The 16,853-nt window shown below is 49.1% G+C and overlaps 1 protein-coding gene and 1 long non-coding RNA gene across 2 annotated transcripts in view; both read right to left on the bottom strand.

Moving 5' to 3' along the window:
* LOC309394300 overlaps window positions 1–16,853 on the bottom strand; it is a 205,996-nt gene that overhangs the window by 121,682 nt on the left and 67,461 nt on the right. The gene's annotated exons all lie outside the window — the stretch shown is intronic.
* TMEM121B (transmembrane protein 121B) lies at window positions 2,322–6,047 on the bottom strand. Its single transcript, XM_081957255.1, has one exon. It carries the CDS (start codon window positions 5,963–5,965, stop codon window positions 4,352–4,354), a length of 1,614 nt encoding a protein of 537 aa, XP_081813381.1. The 5' UTR covers window positions 5,966–6,047; the 3' UTR covers window positions 2,322–4,351.

The following is a 16,853-nucleotide window of genomic DNA, read 5'->3' as shown; positions in this document are numbered from 1 at the left end:
CAGTGAAAATAGCTAGGTCTACGTGAAGTGCTTGAGGTACCTATGTTGTCTTAGATGCCATAAAGCAAACATTTTATCTTGTCAAAGTGTAGAAGTATTGCATATGGTTTCTCATGGCCCAAAGTCATGGCGGGTGGATAGTAAAGAAAACTTTAGTTTTGAAGAACTAAAAATTCCCAATGCATGTTTTTATAAGTATCCAGAGCATAAGAGGTGTTTTTAAATCTGCCAGCAAAAAGGAGAATAGAGCCAATAAATATCCAGCCAACTGCCAACTATGTCAGCATCTTGTCTCCATATTGTATTTTGATACAAGAATTGGAATTGCCTGAATTCTGAATTTTGCTAGTTTAAAATTGGGAGGATGTTACATTTTTATCATGCCTGAATTGCAAATATTTAACAAGATATCAGCCAAAAATCCATTCTTTTTATTTTAAGAACAAAATCTTTATTTTTTTAATACTCTGTTAAGTGTATGGGGATGCTAAGTTTCCTGGGCTATATAACTGCTTTATTGTCCATGGTATTGTTGCTTGTTTATCTGCCCTTGTCATATACTGGAAGTTTTCTGCTTAAAACTAAGGTTGTGGGACATAGCTTCCTACAAGTAGCTGTAGTTCAAATTTGTGTGCTAGCTTGCAGTCAACTATCATTTCAATAATGCCTACTTAAACTAATTCAACTGCATAACAACTTGCAGTCATTGTTATTTCAGTTAATATATGTGTATGTTTTAAAAGGTACAATATGGGCCAAGGTGTAATACTTATTCCCAGTGCTATGAAATATAAAGTGATTGATGCTACAAAAGATTAGTCCAACTCCTTCAAAAGGCAACAGTTGCATGTATTCTAATGATATTTGGGGGAGCAAATAGAACTTGGTATTTCTTTAGTAGGCAACTAGCATCCCCATTTAAAATATCACAGAGTTCAGGAAAGGGCAGGGGGAAGAGTGCACAGTACTTAAGCTTCACAATCACAATCACAGCACCAAGATTGTCCAGACAGATAGAAAGGAAATACTAAAAGGATGACCTCTGGCCAAAATTTTACACCCCTATTCTTCAAAAACTCTGCTTTGGGACCAGAATAAAGCACTAGTGAAAAAGTTAAACAATTTCCGGTCCTGTAATAACAGGCTTAGCAAACATCCCAAGAAGAGTTGTATAGAATTATATAATGAAACTCCCAATGACAACCTTTATTCATAAATGATAGAGGAAAAAAGTAAAATGTAGTGTTAAAACTTAAATTGGAAGCTCAGGTCATTTATTCATTTTTTCATAATTGATAACTTAATGGCAAAGAATTGGGGAGAAAGCAGTGCTTCCCCCACATACCATCATATACATTTTACATCTTTTGTGGAATAGTCTTCTTGATCTAGCCAGTTTATAGGGAGAAAGATGTAACTTTACATTTCTTCCATATTATGTCCAATAATTTGTTTCTCTGAAAAAGTAGGTATTAAGCAAAAGTGAGTAGGTGGATATTTTCTTACTTGCCAATCACTGAACCTACCACCATTTCAGAGCTTCTAGTCTGCAAGTAAAGTTTTAACAACATGGGTGGCTGAAAACAGGTTACTCTAAATCCACTTTGGAGCCTCATCCAAATTTAGAGGGTTTTTTTTAATCTAGCCCTGTTGAAGCCTGACTGCATTATGAAATGTTAGGACTCTTGCCAAGACATCCAAGTTGTCAACTAGTGATCTTCACGGGTGTGACCTATCACATTTAATCCCTTATCAAATTAGTTTGAACGTTTGAGGAAGCTATGTCACACTCATGAATCATCGGGTACAAAAAGGCGAATTCCAATTTTATTTGGCCTGCCTCTAATGGACATTTTAGCAAGTAGAACTTAATAGACCTGAATGAAGGCTGTCCTCAAAACAGAGCACCAATTTATTGAAATCATACAAGGCTTATCCCAAGAGACACAAAAGCCTCAGTTGGAGGTTGTTAAGAGACCCTGTTATCACCTGTGAGTAAGCTGTTAATCAAGAGAGATGGACATTCAGGCCCCTCTCCAGATGCAATAAGTTTCAAGCACAGAGGTAGACGTCAGCAAAGGAAAGGGGAACACCTTTCTTCTTACAAGAGTGTAGGCAGCACCCTAATTCCAGGAACTTTTCCCAAATGGACTCTTATCTCTGTGAGGAAGGAGAACAGCAAGTGTTGGTGATCTTTTTTTAAAAAAAAACCTTTAAAAGGAGGTACAAGAGAGGAAGGGCCAGGGGTTCAAAAGGCAGGCATGCTAAAGAAGGCAAGGTCCAGGACAGTGGGCTCCAAAGTTACAATGATCAAGAGTATCTTACAGTCTGAAACACTTTGGAGCCATGGCACCCAAGAGGAGAGGACAAAATTAAAGCAATGAAGGGCACTATGATTGTGCCCTCCCCACTCCAAAAGTCAGCTTACAGTACACATCTGGCTAAATCCTTTGACACCATTAGAAGAAAAGGAAGCTGCAGTAGATTCCTGAGAGGTGAAACTTAACTGATTTATGTGTTCTTATAGATGCTTGGGATCTTTATGCTGAATTTTCCTCCACACTGTTGAGCCAAGGGAATGTAGAAAAGGAAACAATTGTTAAGGGGTGTGTGTGTGTGTCCTTGATTTGCCCTTGGTTAAGGCAGCTGGTACAAGAGCACCTTGGAGCAGCAATGCTGAGGAGAGGCATCTTTAAAAAGAAAAATGGCTTAACTCTCAAGGAGATGGTATTTTTGTGCCCAGGTTGTTCAATCTGCAGGTGATAACTCACATCTATAATATTCCCACCCCCACCAACCCTAGAAACAAGAATTTATGGGTAGAGATTTGACAGGGAAAAAGCTAAAATCCACATGCCTGACATGTCATTTTGACATAGAAATAATATTTATATCAGAGGACCATCTGATCAGGATATTCCTTTTTTTTCAATTGGAAAATCCCCCCCCCCCATATCCTTATTCATAGCATCAGCAAAAAATAATTATTTTCTTTCATTAGTCAGCATTGCCATCAATACGTAAGTCCATTAGGAAATCCAGGCAGGTAGGCTAGATTGGGAAGCGTTTAAAAAACCAGGAAGAAGGCAATGTGGAAGCTGTATTTGTTTGGTTGCCAAGAGAACTACGTAGCTATATTCATGACGTTACTAAGAGTCTGACTCAACCCAAAATAGATTTTAGCCACTACTGCAGGAGGGAGGCTCTAAGATACTATACGTATGGACAATTTGAACAGTTTAGAAGAACATATCAGGCAAAGCTTCATGATCTTTCCACAGCATGTCACAGGGTGATTGGCTTGTCCCAAGTTCTCCCTTCATTGTAGGCATTGATGGCAGGAGGCACCTCAGCAAGGACAGGTGAGTGGGAAACCTGACAAGGTGAAGAAATGGAAATAATGTACATTTCCTCTTTCTTTGGAGGATAAGACTAAGAAGCTGCCATCTCCTTGAAATCATAGGAGATAAGCAAAAGGAGTCCGTAGCACAGCACATGAAGCAGCTGTTAGAATCTATAGAATAAATAGGGTCAGGTGTGGAAATCAAATATTTAGGACAGGAATCTAAATGGGAATGATTTTGTTTTTGATGAAAAAGCTTATTGCTGCCAACATTGGGCTAGTGGATACATTACTGGGATTAATTGGGAATGGGATGGGAATGCATCTATTCCCTTGGAGAAGAGATATCTGTATACATTTCCAAAAGTTATATGTGCCTATGATTATAAATGGGTGGCTAGAGAAGAGAGTGAAGCAAGAATAGCATGAAGAATGCAACAAGAGAGCCAAATCACATGGGTTCTCTCTGTCCAGGCATCCCTTTCATAAAGCATTCTACCCATCTTGAACACTGCTGCATGGACATTCTTGCCCTGATGGAATCACCACAAGCCAATGTTCACATTATCAGCCAAGTATCTACAGGGAAGTACTTGTGTGGCAGAGTCTTCAGAAAGCCAACTGAGATAGGGAGTGGATTTGTGAACAATGACAAGGATAGTATGGGAAAGCTCATAATTTAAGACTTAACCAAAAGGAAACTTCACAAATATATGGGGGAAAGGTATAAAGACTACAAACTAAATACAGGTTAGAACCCCACTTTCCAGTTGCATTCAGTAAGCGACCAACATAGTCACCGAATAGGAGTAAATTTGGTGGGACGACTGAATGGATGCCATCTACTGAAGGTGACCTAAATAACTGGACAGCTATAAACACAAAATAACCAGAGAAGGCTGGGCAGCTAACCGGGATTAAGAAGTAATACAGTTTACAGAGGATGGGTGGGCAGGATGAAGGAAGCCCCCCCCCCCAGTCTGACTTTGAAACCCCTTTCCTTTGTCCTCAGCTCTGGGCAGTGACGGCCAATGTGTTGATGTAGCCATGGGGCCCCATGTCGTTCTCTGAGATGCAATGACTGAGCTGGCCAGCCCCGACGCCCGTGGAAAGGACGGGCACGCTCTTGCCCTTGCCGCCCTGCCCGCTGGCAGAGTGGAGAAGGTAGCAGGTCTCCATGGCCTCCAAGCCCCGGCAGGCCAGGAAGAAGAGGTTCTTGAACATGAAGATGGAGAGCGGCTGTTGGTAGCGCACCAGCAGGAGGCAGCGCAGGGCCAGCAGCGGCGCATCCAGGAGTCCGGCGGGGAGCAGCCAGTGCACGGCCAGGCGGCCGGCGCCGGGGGCCCGCGGCGCGCTCAGCTCGTACAGCCAGAGCACGGGCGAGGCCAGGCACAAGAAATAGACGGCGATCAGCACGTAGCGCACGGGCGGCGGCAGGGGCAAGGCGGGCCGGGACGGCTGCAGGAGCAGCAGCTCTAGGAGGGTGAAGCTGTCCAGCAAGTCCAAGCAGGTGGCCAGGAAAGCGGCGGAGGCGCGGTGCTGGGGCGGCGGCTGGAGCGGCAGGAGCAGCTGGCCGCCGCCGGGGTCGGTGCTGATGGCGCGCAGGAGGCAGTAGAGCAGCGGGGCCGAGAGGGCCAGCGTGATGCGGAAGCCCGTGGCGCCCAGCGGCAGGCGCAGCTCAACCAGCTCCAGGATGGACGTGCCCAGGATGAGCGCCGCCTTGGGCGTGAAGGCGATGGCGTAGATCAGCCAGGCCAGGTGGGCGTAGGCGAAGTCCCCGTTTCGCGAAGCGGCCCCCGCCTTGCCCCCCGAGCCCGCCCCGCCGCCCCTGCCGCTGTAGGGGCCGTGGCCCAGCAGCGGGTGCAAGGGCGGGGGCGGCGGGTGGCCCGCTCCGGCCCCCGAAGGGCGCTCCCGCCGACGGGCGCGGCTGTTGCGGCAGAAGAAGATGCTCCAGCCGGCCGCCAGCACCAGGTCGGTGGCGATCCAGCTGCACCAGTACAAGTCGGTGACGGCGATCAGGTAGATGTCCAGCAGCGCCCCCTGGCCCAGCAGCAGCACCAAGGACAGCGCCTGGTAGCCCCAACGCGGCCCCGACGGCCCGGCGCCGAAGCCCCCCGCCCACAGCAGCCCGGCCGCCGAGGCCCCCGCCGCCGCCCCCGGCCCGGCCAGCGGAGCCCCGTACAGTTCGCCGGCGGTCATGGTGCAGCCCGACGACGAGGAGCTGCTGAAGCCTGACGAGGCGCAAGCTGAGGCGGCGGCGGCGGGAATGGCAACGACGGCCGCCGGCGAGGCGGACTCCTGAGCCGGCACCAGCGGCTTGGCTTCCTCCCCTTCGCCGTCCTCGTCCTCCTCGCTGCTGCGGTAGCTGCTGGGGCCGCTGTTGGTGCTGGTGCCGCGGCTGCTGCTGCTGCTGCTGCTCCGGGTGCGGGTCGAGGCCGAATTGGACACCGAGCCCCGCCTGCCCCTCCGGGTGCCGCCGCTGGAGCTGCTGGTGCTGCTGACGCCGCCGCCCAGAAAGAGCGGCTGCAGATCCCCGCCGGCGGCGGGGGGAGGCGGCGGGGGAGCCTGGAAGGAGCCGGAGGAGGAGGAGACCGAGCGCTGGTTGGAGACCACCCGGTGCATGGTCAGCCTGGCCCCGCCGCTGCCCAAGGCCACGGGCCGGCCGGCGGGCCACAGCCCAACCCGCCCGCGCGGTTAAAACAAAAACAAAAAACAGCGACCCTGCCCGGCGCAGTCCAACCGCTGGAGCCCGAGCGATGGGCGGGCGAGGCTGTGCGAACGCGGAGACCCGGCCTGGATCGTCGGGATCCGGGGAAACCCGGAGCGGATCCGCGCGGAGGAGGAAGAGAAGGCAGGGAAAAGCCGGGGGGGGGGACCGCCGGAGAGAAAGAGAGAGAGAGAGAGGCGGCCTTTTGAGGGTCCTGGGCGAGCGAAGCGAAGGCCGGCTCTGCTCTGCGGAATCCGCTGCCGAGGGACGCGGGCAAGGACGGGCGCGAGGTAGGAGGACACTTAGGAGCAAAGCCCCCCCCTCTTCCAGCGCTCTTCTTGGCAACTGGGTGGGCGGCCTGTGGCAGCAGCAGATGAGTCACTTGCTGGAGGGGGCAGGAAAACGTTGCCTAGCTGGAAAGAAAGTCTGAGACCCTGAGTATGCCCCCCCTCATGATTTGGGGAATTAAGGAGGGGTTGTTGGAAAAGACCCTTGTCCAATAGAACCCCCGCCCCCCCTTCTCTTCCTAGAATTGGTTTTGGGTGCATGGGCGTTGGCATGGAGTGCTTTCAATTTAATCTGGGACTCCCGGCAACTATCTGAACTTGCCCCTGCAGTTTTCTTAACAAGGGAATTTCCTAGAGTGGTTGGTCCAAGGTCTTCCACCTGGCCTTGTGCCTAAGGCAAGACTAGAACTCACAGTCTTCAGGTTGCTAGCCTGGTGACTTAAACCACTACACCTGTCTCTCCAAGATTGGACTACAGTTTCTATGTCATCTCTAGAGAAAGTCTCAGGAGGGTGTCAGATGGGGAAGGGTGACATTTGTATTAAATGCCTTCTACTTTACACTCCAAAGTTGGACCATGAGGAAGGCTGAGGACCAAAGAATTCAGGCCTTTAAACTGTGGTGCTGGAGAAGACTCATGTGAGTCCCGTGGACTGCAAGGCCATCCAACCAGTCAGTCCTAGAGGAGATCAACCTTGACTGCTCTTTAGAAGGCCGGATTCAGAAGATGAAACTCAAATACTTTGGCCACCTAATGAGAAGGAAGGACTCCCTGGAGAAGAGCCTAATGCTGGGAACAATTGAGGGCAAAAGAAGAAGGGGACAACAGAGAATGTGGTGGCTGGATGGAGTCATCGAAGCAGTCGGCATGAGCTTAAATGGATTCCAGAGGATGGTAGAGGACAGGAAGGCCAGGAGAAATGTTGTCCATGGGGTCGTGATTGGTCGGACACAACTTTGCAACTAATAACAGCACTTTACACTCTTTAAGCCCAAGGGTCCAAAAGGGGCTTCTTCCACCTTCTCAGGTTCTCAGGTTTACTCCTGGCCAAAGCCATGAGCAGGAGTAAATGTCCTTCTGAAGGACATTTACTCCTGCCCATGGCTTTGGGCAGAAGTCTTTATCACCCTGTCCTCACCAAACCAGGACAGTCTGGTGTGATGCAATATCAATGATCCTGAGCTGGTATTCTTTGCGGCATCCTCTTGGCCCTTAGAGAAAACCAGTCAGGAGAAACTTAGGCCTTCTATGGCAGGGCTCACCAACCTTTCTAGCTTTGTGAACCTGCAACGGTGTCAGCAGGGTGGAAGAGAGGCGATGATTCCTCACGAGAGGCAGATGAGCACACGTGTGCGGCTCCGTTTGTACAAGCTGCGGGTGTGCACGCACACCACTCACACAATGGAGCTTCATGCGTGCATGCACTCACCCACCGCTTGTGTGGCCTAGTTCCAAATAGGTCAGATTGTTAGTGGACTACAATTCTGCAAGACACAAAGAGGAATCCAAAATGTTTCAAGTATATTCAGAGTGTAGTAAGAAGATACCATGGTAAAGAAAACCATGAATGGGTGTTAGGATGAAAGAACCTGAATCTAGAAGTACAAGTGAAGGGCCAAAAGATAGTTCCCTTCTAACAGGGAGGACGAAAACCAAATACTTGTCCAGAGCACAATAGAATAAAACCAAACTTTAACACCAGGTTATGTAGTTTCTGTAGTTAAAAGTTTAGCATCTTACAATCTGAGATGGGGCTTCTATTTTCTTCCCCACAGACAGCCAATTCTCTTCAACAGAACAAAAGCTTCCAGCAAACTTCTTTCTGATGGTATAGCTTCAAAGATAGGAGAATTATTCAGGCTCTGGGACTGGGCTAGGTATGAACTTACCTTAATAGAAGCAGAAAGAAAAAGTCTACAGATCAATCGTGTTTGGCTCTAACGGGACTCTGTAGAACAGGGGTGTCAAACTCAAGGCCTGCGGGCCACATCTGGGATGCTTAAATCTGGCCCGTGGGACTGGGTGTCAAACTCAAGGCCTGCGGGCCACATCTGGGATGCTTAAATCTGGCCCGTGGGACTGGCCAGAAAATAGCAAAGGATCAGCCCGCAGTGCCTCTGGCAGTCAAAACGGGGCATGGAATGCCGCATGTGGGCGGCCCATGCGGCTCCCTGTGTCCCATTTTTGGCCTGGACGGCCTCCTGCAGCACTTTGACAGCCAACATGGGACACGGGAAGGTGTGCACACATGGCATCCCACGCCCAGATTTGGCCGCCAAAGTGCTGCAGGAGGCATCTGTCACATCTCCCCATCTCCCCACACACACAAACACACACAGCCGGCCTGCGGAGAACTACAATGCTGATCTGCCCCTCGAAGAAATCCAGTTTGACACCCGTGCTGTCGAAGCTTGCTTTGCTAGACTGACACCCCAAAATCCAATGTGGATTTGCAACGTGCTCAAATGCTTCAGTACAAAATACATATTTGGAAAGAATCTGCTGCAAAGTGACATCAGGCAGGACCATTTGCCAAAAAACAAGGTTAAAAAAAACCCTTACATCACAATGTCGTGGTCCATATGTGGGTTTTTCTACCAGTCTTTTAATAGTCATTTTATTAAATATTGCAATGTATAACAATAAAAGCCGATGCAAACTAAAAAGAAAAAAGAAATAAGACCTAGATTCTTATGTTTTGGTCCATAGATAATATGTTAGAGGACAGTTAAAACGATAACTTCTTTTATAAATTATTTGGTACAATGCAGCGTAATTATTCTTCTAAGACCAGTTTTAACATTTTTAAAATGTTAAAAATGGTAAAAACAGACATCTCTCTCTCTCTCTCTCTCTCTCTCTCTCTCTCTCTCTCTCTCTGTGTGTGTGTGTGTGTGTGTGTCTGTCTCTCTGTCTCTGTCTCTTTGTCTCTCTGTCTCTCTCTCTCTCTCTCTCCAAACATTGCATGAAAGAGCAGCGGGTGAAAATTTATTCTCCCGATTATCAAGAGCCATCTTCCTTTAGAGCGGAGACACGGAAGAAGGGGGAGTGTTTTAAATAAAACAGCCGAAGCCCACAATTATGCCTCACAAAATCTGTCAGGAAGTAGCAGGTGCAGGAGGGAGACAAAGAGAGTAAGACAATTGGATTCCTCTTTATAAGTGCAAATAGCTGCTTCAGGGGGAGTGGATGGATGACACTCCTGAGACAGTAAGCGGCTTCACAGGCCAGAATTAACATGCCAGGATGGTGCGGAACACTCTCTCAGGCTCAAGGGCTCTCGTTTGGCTGATTTTCCAAGCACTGCTCTCCAATCCCTAATTCCTATTTTCCAATCTGTTCAGCTTGCATCTCTTCTCCCCTCTTCTGCCTCTTCACTGGTTTCTTTTGTTCATCACCCAAACACAAGAAGCCATGTTTTCAGTGGTGGGTTCCTGCCGGATCGCACCAGATCGCGCGCTCCCTTTCGGCGCTGAACCCGGAAGTACGTTCCTGCCCCGCCCCTGGCGACGGGACGACGCTTGCCTGCGCTCCACCAGCTCGGCTGGGACCGGAGACGTTTCCCTGCTCAGCAATGTCTTCAGTGGAGCGGTGGCAGCCTGGCAGGCTGAGCCTGCGTCCCTTTCAGGCGCTCCGCTCTGCTGAGGAAACGTCTCCGGTCCCAGCCGAGCTGGTGGAGCGCAGGCAAGCGTCGTCCCGTCACCAGGGGCAGGGCAAGAATGTACTTCCGGGTTCAGCGCCGAAAGGGAGCGCGCAATCCGGTGCGATCCGGCAGGAACCCACCACTGCATGTTTTACAGATCTCCTCCTACGCTCAAAGGACTTGCTGCAGCTCCCCAGAATTGCAGGTCCAAATAGGTTTTGGTCACCTTGTCCAGAAATCTTGTCCCGGGATTCAGTAGGCAGCTGCTACAGCAGTGGTGGGTCGCTGCTGGTCCTGACCGGTACGACTGTACCAATAGTGGCCTGTAGCAGCTGAGAGCGTACCGGTACGTTGGCTCATTTGGCCCGCCCGCCCGCGCTCTGTAGTTGTGTTTATGCCAAAAGGCACACTGCGCAAGCGCACACAGCGTGTGGTGCCTGCGCGTGCCCCAACAAGCAGCTGGACGTCGCAGGGGTGGTGGATTGTGCATGCGTGCACAGCACATGTCAGGCACGTGCATAAATCAGTGTACCCATGGTGACAGTAAGAGCAATCCACCACTGTGCTACGGGTTCGCCCAGGTTCGGGAGAACCCATAGCTAACGTTATGGCCAATTCGGAGAACCTTCAAATTCCACCCCACCCACCCCACTCTGGCCCTCCCACCCAGTCTCTCCTCTCCCAGGAGTCTCCATGCAGCCCATTTTGGATGTGAGTTAAGTGCACACGGAGGCTTGGGGGGGGGGAATGGGGCTTCTGAAAGGCTGGAAATGGGCCCGTTTCAGGCCTGTGAATCCTGGGGGAAGCAGTTTTCGCCCTCCCAGAGGCTTGAGAAAAGCCTCCGGAGCCTGGGGAAAGTGAAAACAGCCACCCTGTCGTGGTGCAGGAAGCCGACTAGGCCACGCCCACCATGGCCACGCCTACCCACAAACCAGGCAAGAACCCGCTGCTGAAATTTTTGAAGCCCACCCCTGCCTGGATTGCATCTGAAAAATTTGGGTTGGATTCTACCGTTCTGTCATTTGAACCCATCATTCCAAGTCATGTACTCTAAAACAAGACAGGTAGCCCTTGACTTACAACCCTAATTGTTAGATATTAACATATATCGCAGCAAGTCTCCACTCAGGTCCGCCGCTGGGGCGGGAACCAGGTATCAGTCTGATTGGTCGAGAGGCGTACCCGATCCCTATAAAAGGGGAACCCTCAGACCACAGAGCAAGCTGGATCACTACCGCCACTAATAAAGAGCTGTTAAGTCACTACGTGTCCGGAGTCTGTTCTCTCGTTGCCCGAATCTAACATTGGCGATGAAGGTGGGATAGAGAGACAGATAGGACGAAGCTACCTCCAGAATCCCAGGATTCGATCCAGCCCAGGAATTCGGCAGAAATTCCGGCAGCCATCTCACGTCATCGCAGCGCGGGAAATTCAACGCAGAGAAGATGGCGATGCACACTCCTCCTGCTCCATTCGACCCAATGAGCGACCATTGGGAGTCCTACATGATCCGGTTCGAGTGTTTTCTCGAAGCAAACGAATACACGGGAATACCAGACTCCCGTAAGAAAAACATTTTTCTTAGCTACTGTGGGCGAGAGGTCTTCGAGACGGCCAGAGACCTCTCTGAGCCAACACCGATTCAAGCGGTATCATGGGCGGCGCTACAACAGACTTTGCAAACACACTACGCGCCAAAACCTTCCCGCCATGTTTGCCGACAAGAGTTCAACACGAGGAACCAGAAGGCGGAAGAATCAATCAACCAATATGTTGCAGCACTACGGAAAGCAGCGACTCACTGCGAGTTCAGGGATCTGGACGAGCAAATCCTGGCAAGACTCGTTTGTGGGTTAAAGGATATTTCTCTACAAAAACGGCTGTTGGCAAATCCAAATTTAACCCTACAAATAGCACTAAATGAAGCAAGGGCGTCCGAGTCAGCAGATAGATCTTCCGAGACTATACAACGCGGTTTCAGCGCGATCCAATCTGGATCCAGACACGCCAGAGTTCACTATGAGGACACCGATCCAGATTTCGAGGATTCCAAAGTAGAGGACAGTCACCTGATGAGGAGCAGTCACATGAGACCTGGGGGTAAACCCGGAGTCCGTTTGCCACCCTGCGCAAGCTGCGGAGGGAACCACCCCCGGTCTACCTGTTGGTTCAGGAACGTTGTTTGCTCACACTGCGACAAACTTGGGCACATCGCAAGGGTGTGCCGGAGCGAAGTCCCTGCCTCACAACGGCAGCCTCCCATGTACCGCCAACAGAAGCCCAACCCAGGGGCTTGGCGAAAGCAAAAAGGGCGCCCAGAGAGAAACCCAAGAGAGTTTACACGGAGAGATTATTCACAGAGAGCTGAAGGGGGATATTCCCAGAGAGATTACACACAAAGAGCTGAGCGAGCATATTACCAGAACGCTGAGCGAGAGTATTCCCAGGATACCGATGCTGATATAGAGTTGACCCAGAGAGAGCAATTGCGAACCTATCTCACCACGATAGGTCAGGTCCGCACCAAGCGGCCTGAAAAGCTGAAAGTCACAGTCCTCCTGGAGGGCTCCCCTTGCGAGCTGGAAGTTGACACAGGATCGTCCCTAACGATCATTTCATGGTCCGCCATGAAAAAGGCTATCCCTAGCCTCAAAAAGAGCCAACTACGCACACCAGACATCCTGCTACGAGACTACCAGGGGAACAGGGTCCCCATCGTGGGCCAAGGCACGTTCCGGGTACAGTTCAAGGACATCGTAGCCCAGCTGCCGGTAACCGTCGCAAGCGCGCCACTACAGAACCTTCTGGGATTGGATTGGTTTGGAGCCCTGGGGTTGGAAGTCACCGGAATCAACGCCGTGGAGAACAGCAGCGCTGAACAGATTTTTAAAGAGTTCGAGGATGTGTTCAGCCCCGATCTTGGTAAGTATGTGGGTAAACCTATCTCATTCAATCTAGACCCAAACGTGGCGCCAATCCGACTTAAACCAAGAAGAGTGCCTTTTGCGCTCCGCCCCAAAATAGACAAAGAAATCGACAAACTAGTAGAACAAGGGATCCTTGAACCGGTGGATCACGCGCGCTGGGAAACCCCCATCATGACCCCAGTTAAACCAGACGGGTCAGTCCGCATCTGCGCGGACTATAAATGCACAATTAATGTCGCGCTACAACAAAGCGCATATCCTGTGCCAGTAGTCCAACACTTATTGCACTCGTTGGGGCCAGGAAAGATATTTGCAAAATTAGACATGGCACAAGCGTATCAGCAGCTGCCTGTGGATAGCGCCACGGCGGAGGCCCAAACTATAGTGACGCACAGAGGCGCATTCAAATGTAACCGGTTACAATTCGGTGTGAGTATTGCCCCCGGTCTGTTCCAGAGCGTCATGGAGCGGTTATTGCAAGGGATACCAGGAGTCGTCCCATATTTTGACGACATTTTGGTGTCCGCTGCAAACGAGGAGCAACTATTAAAAAGAGTCAGAACTGTTTTGGCCAGAATCAGAGAGAAGGGTCTCCGCCTCAAAAAAGAGAAATGCCAAATTAACGTGCCTAGCGTAGAATTCCTGGGATATAGAATCAATGGTCTGGGCATACACCCTACATCGAAGAAAATTAAGGTGATCCAGGACGCCCCCACACCACGAAATCAGACCGAGTTGCAGGCTTTCCTCGGACTACTTAATTTCTACAGCGTTTTTCTGAGACAGAAAGCGACCGTTGCTGAACCACTACACCGACTCCTCGCCAAGAATGCAACATGGAGATGGGGACGTTCCGAGGCTGCCGCTTTTGCCGCAGTCAAGCACCTGCTCACCACTGACTCGCTACTAGTACAATACAGCCAGATGCTACCACTGGTATTGACCTGCGATGCATCACCATTCGGCGTCGGCGCAGTTCTCAGCCACCGCATGCCAAACGGGAACGAAGCACCCATCGCTTTCTATTCAAGGACTCTTTCATCGGCCGAAAGAAACTACAGCCAGATGGACAGAGAAGCGTTAGCCACTGTGGCTGGAGTCAAACGTTTCCACGAGTACCTCTACTGCCGCGATTTTGAACTCATTACGGACCATAAACCGCTGTTGGGACTTTTGGCGGGAAACCGCCCCACACTAGTCTCACTCTCTCCACGCATGACCAGGTGGACTGTTTTCCTGGCTGCGTATTCTTACAAACTGATACATCGACCGGGCTCCACTCTAGGGCATGCAGACGCACTCAGCCGTTGCCCACTTCCAGAACTTTTGCCAGACCCCACTCCCGAGGTACCGGTTTTATTAATTGACTGTTTGGACTCAGGACCTGTTTCTTCCTGCGACGTTGCCAGATTCTCTTCTAGGGACAATGTAATAAAACAAGTTCAAACTTGGGTTTGGAGGGGGTGGCCCAAGGGTAACGTGGGGCCGGAATTTAAACTGTTTTGGGCGAAACGTGATGAGCTATCAGTGTTACAAGGTTGTTTGTTGTGGGGGGATCGAGTTGTTATTCCTTGTGCTTTGAGAAGAAATGTATTAGAAGCATTACAGTATTAACATATATCGCAGCAAGTCTCCACTCAGGTCCGCCGCTGGGGCAGGAACCAGGTATCAGTCTGATTGGTCGAGAGGCGTACCCGATCCCTATAAAAGGGGAACCCTCAGACCACAGAGCAAGCTGGATCACTACCGCCACTAATAAAGAGCTGTTAAGTCACTACGTGTCCGGAGTCTGTTCTCTCGTTGCCCGAATCTAACACTAATGGCGACCAGAATTTTTGTTGCTAAGCAAGGTGATTCTTAAGTAAGCCAGGACCAATTTTACATTTTTCTGGATTGTTTGATGAAGCGAATCACCGCATCCAGCGCATCATAGAGTTATTAAATGAACCCAGCCTCCCCCATTTATTTTGCTCGCTGGAAGCAGCGGGGGAAGGTTGCAAATGGTGATCACACGACCTGAGATGCTGCAACTGTTTTAAATACATCCTGCTTACAAAATTCGGCACCAGACCACGGGGATGCTGCAACAATCATAAATGTGGAGACTATTGGTTGCTTTTTCCAGTGCCTTTGTAATGTTGAATGGTCACTAAAAGTAATGGTTGTACTTCAAGGACTACCTGCATATCCTGCCTTGTAGATGATATACCCTTCCTTGCAAGCGATCTAGGTACGTACAAGACTAGATCTAGAAAATTTCTAACAGGAAGCAAGGGGCTTAGCGTTCTGACCTAGGCTTCCCCAAAAAGCATGAGGCAGAGTCCTGGGTCCCGACAAAACCCCTTTTATTAAACGAATGTGAATTCTTCTCATTCACATTCAGCAAAGGTCTGGCAAACAGGCTTTCAAAGGAATATTTATGACTACGGACCTTATCAATCTTGGAAAGCTGCCATGTAAATATTTTCCAAATGAGGTGCTGTGCAAGGAAAGACTGGGCACAGAGTCTCTGAGATTCATGGACAGATCTTTACACTCCTGAAACGAATCTAATGATTGACCGAATAAATTGTTTCCTGCAAAAGTCCACTCCTCTTTCGCTCTTCTTTTATTTCCTATGGGAGGGGCCAATCACCTTCCATCTGTGACTTCATTCCCAAGCCTGCCCTGCTTTCTGAGTTGTTCTTTTCTTCTGGAAGCTCTGCGCATGCGCACACTGGGAACAGGCTCTAGCTGTTCCTCTCCCTCACTGCTGCCTAGCTCCGTAGGCACCTGATCACTGCCAGACAGCCTCGGCCCCCTCTCTGCCTCTGACATAGACCCCTTGTCCGAGCCTTCCCCAGGCTCCAAGACTGGCCCATGCTCCTCCCCAACCTCCTCACTGTTGTATTCTGCTACCAGCTCTGCTGGCAGGTCACAACACTTAGAGGGAGGTAAGCACAGCCCTGATTTAAAAGGTTGTGTGACACTTTATACAAATATTGCCACAAGCTCAGAAAGGAAAGTCTACTTGGGAGACAATTATACATTAGCCCTTAATATTGGGTAAGAGCATCTACCTCTTAAGGTATTTTTCTCTATTCCCCTCATAATTTCAATTTTTGTTCAGAGAGATGCTTGTGATCTTTCCATCACACCCTTGCTTTGGGATAGAGGCTTGTGAATGACAACATTTGCCAATGAAGTAAATCAGATTCCAGTTTGATGAGCAAGCAGTCAATCAGTGATACCAATATACCTTGAGTTGGAAATGGGAGGATAACAATGCAAAAGATGGGTCTCAGGAGTAGACAGGAGGCCTGTACTAAAAGAGATCACCAAACTTCCTTTGTCCTAGGCACAGTAGGGGGGGGGGGGGAAACTTGGTGTAGCCATCTGGAATTCCGTAGTGTAACTTTCCCTTGTTTTTTTTTATTCCTTCTATTGCAAATAAAGTACTGGTGTACATGCCCAAATTTGAACTTTTAAAAAAACTAAATGACCAATTTCTGATCAATGTTATACGGAGAAAGGATGGTAGAAACAAACTCTGAAAATATACAAATCTTTCCCCAGCAGCATGCTACTATAACTATTATCTTCTATTATCTTATAAAGTGTGTTGGATATGTTCAGCACTTTTGAGTTTTTTTTGTAAAAATAGTAAAGGTAGGTTCTTTTGCATTCATTGTTTTAAAAAGAACCCTGAAGTCTGATACACTTTTTAAGTGTGGGAGTGTGTGTGTGTGTGTGTGTGTGTGTGTGTGTAAACTTTTCTACAACTACGTACAATTTCATTAGTTTTATATGCAGTCCTCATATAGAGACTAATCTATCTATAGAAAATATTATTTAAAAAGGTAAACTACTGTTAAAAAGATGATCCTGAATAAATTTCCTTTCCAACTTACTTAAAGTTTTTTTTTTTTTTAAAAAAGATGCACTTCTCACATTTTTATACCTTAC

The sequence above is a fragment of the Natrix helvetica genome, assembly GCF_964273705.1.
Source record: "Natrix helvetica genome assembly, chromosome: 6".
In the NCBI taxonomy this organism is placed as follows: domain Eukaryota; kingdom Metazoa; phylum Chordata; class Lepidosauria; order Squamata; family Natricidae; genus Natrix; species Natrix helvetica.
This window is presented reverse-complemented; position numbering and strand designations above follow the sequence as displayed.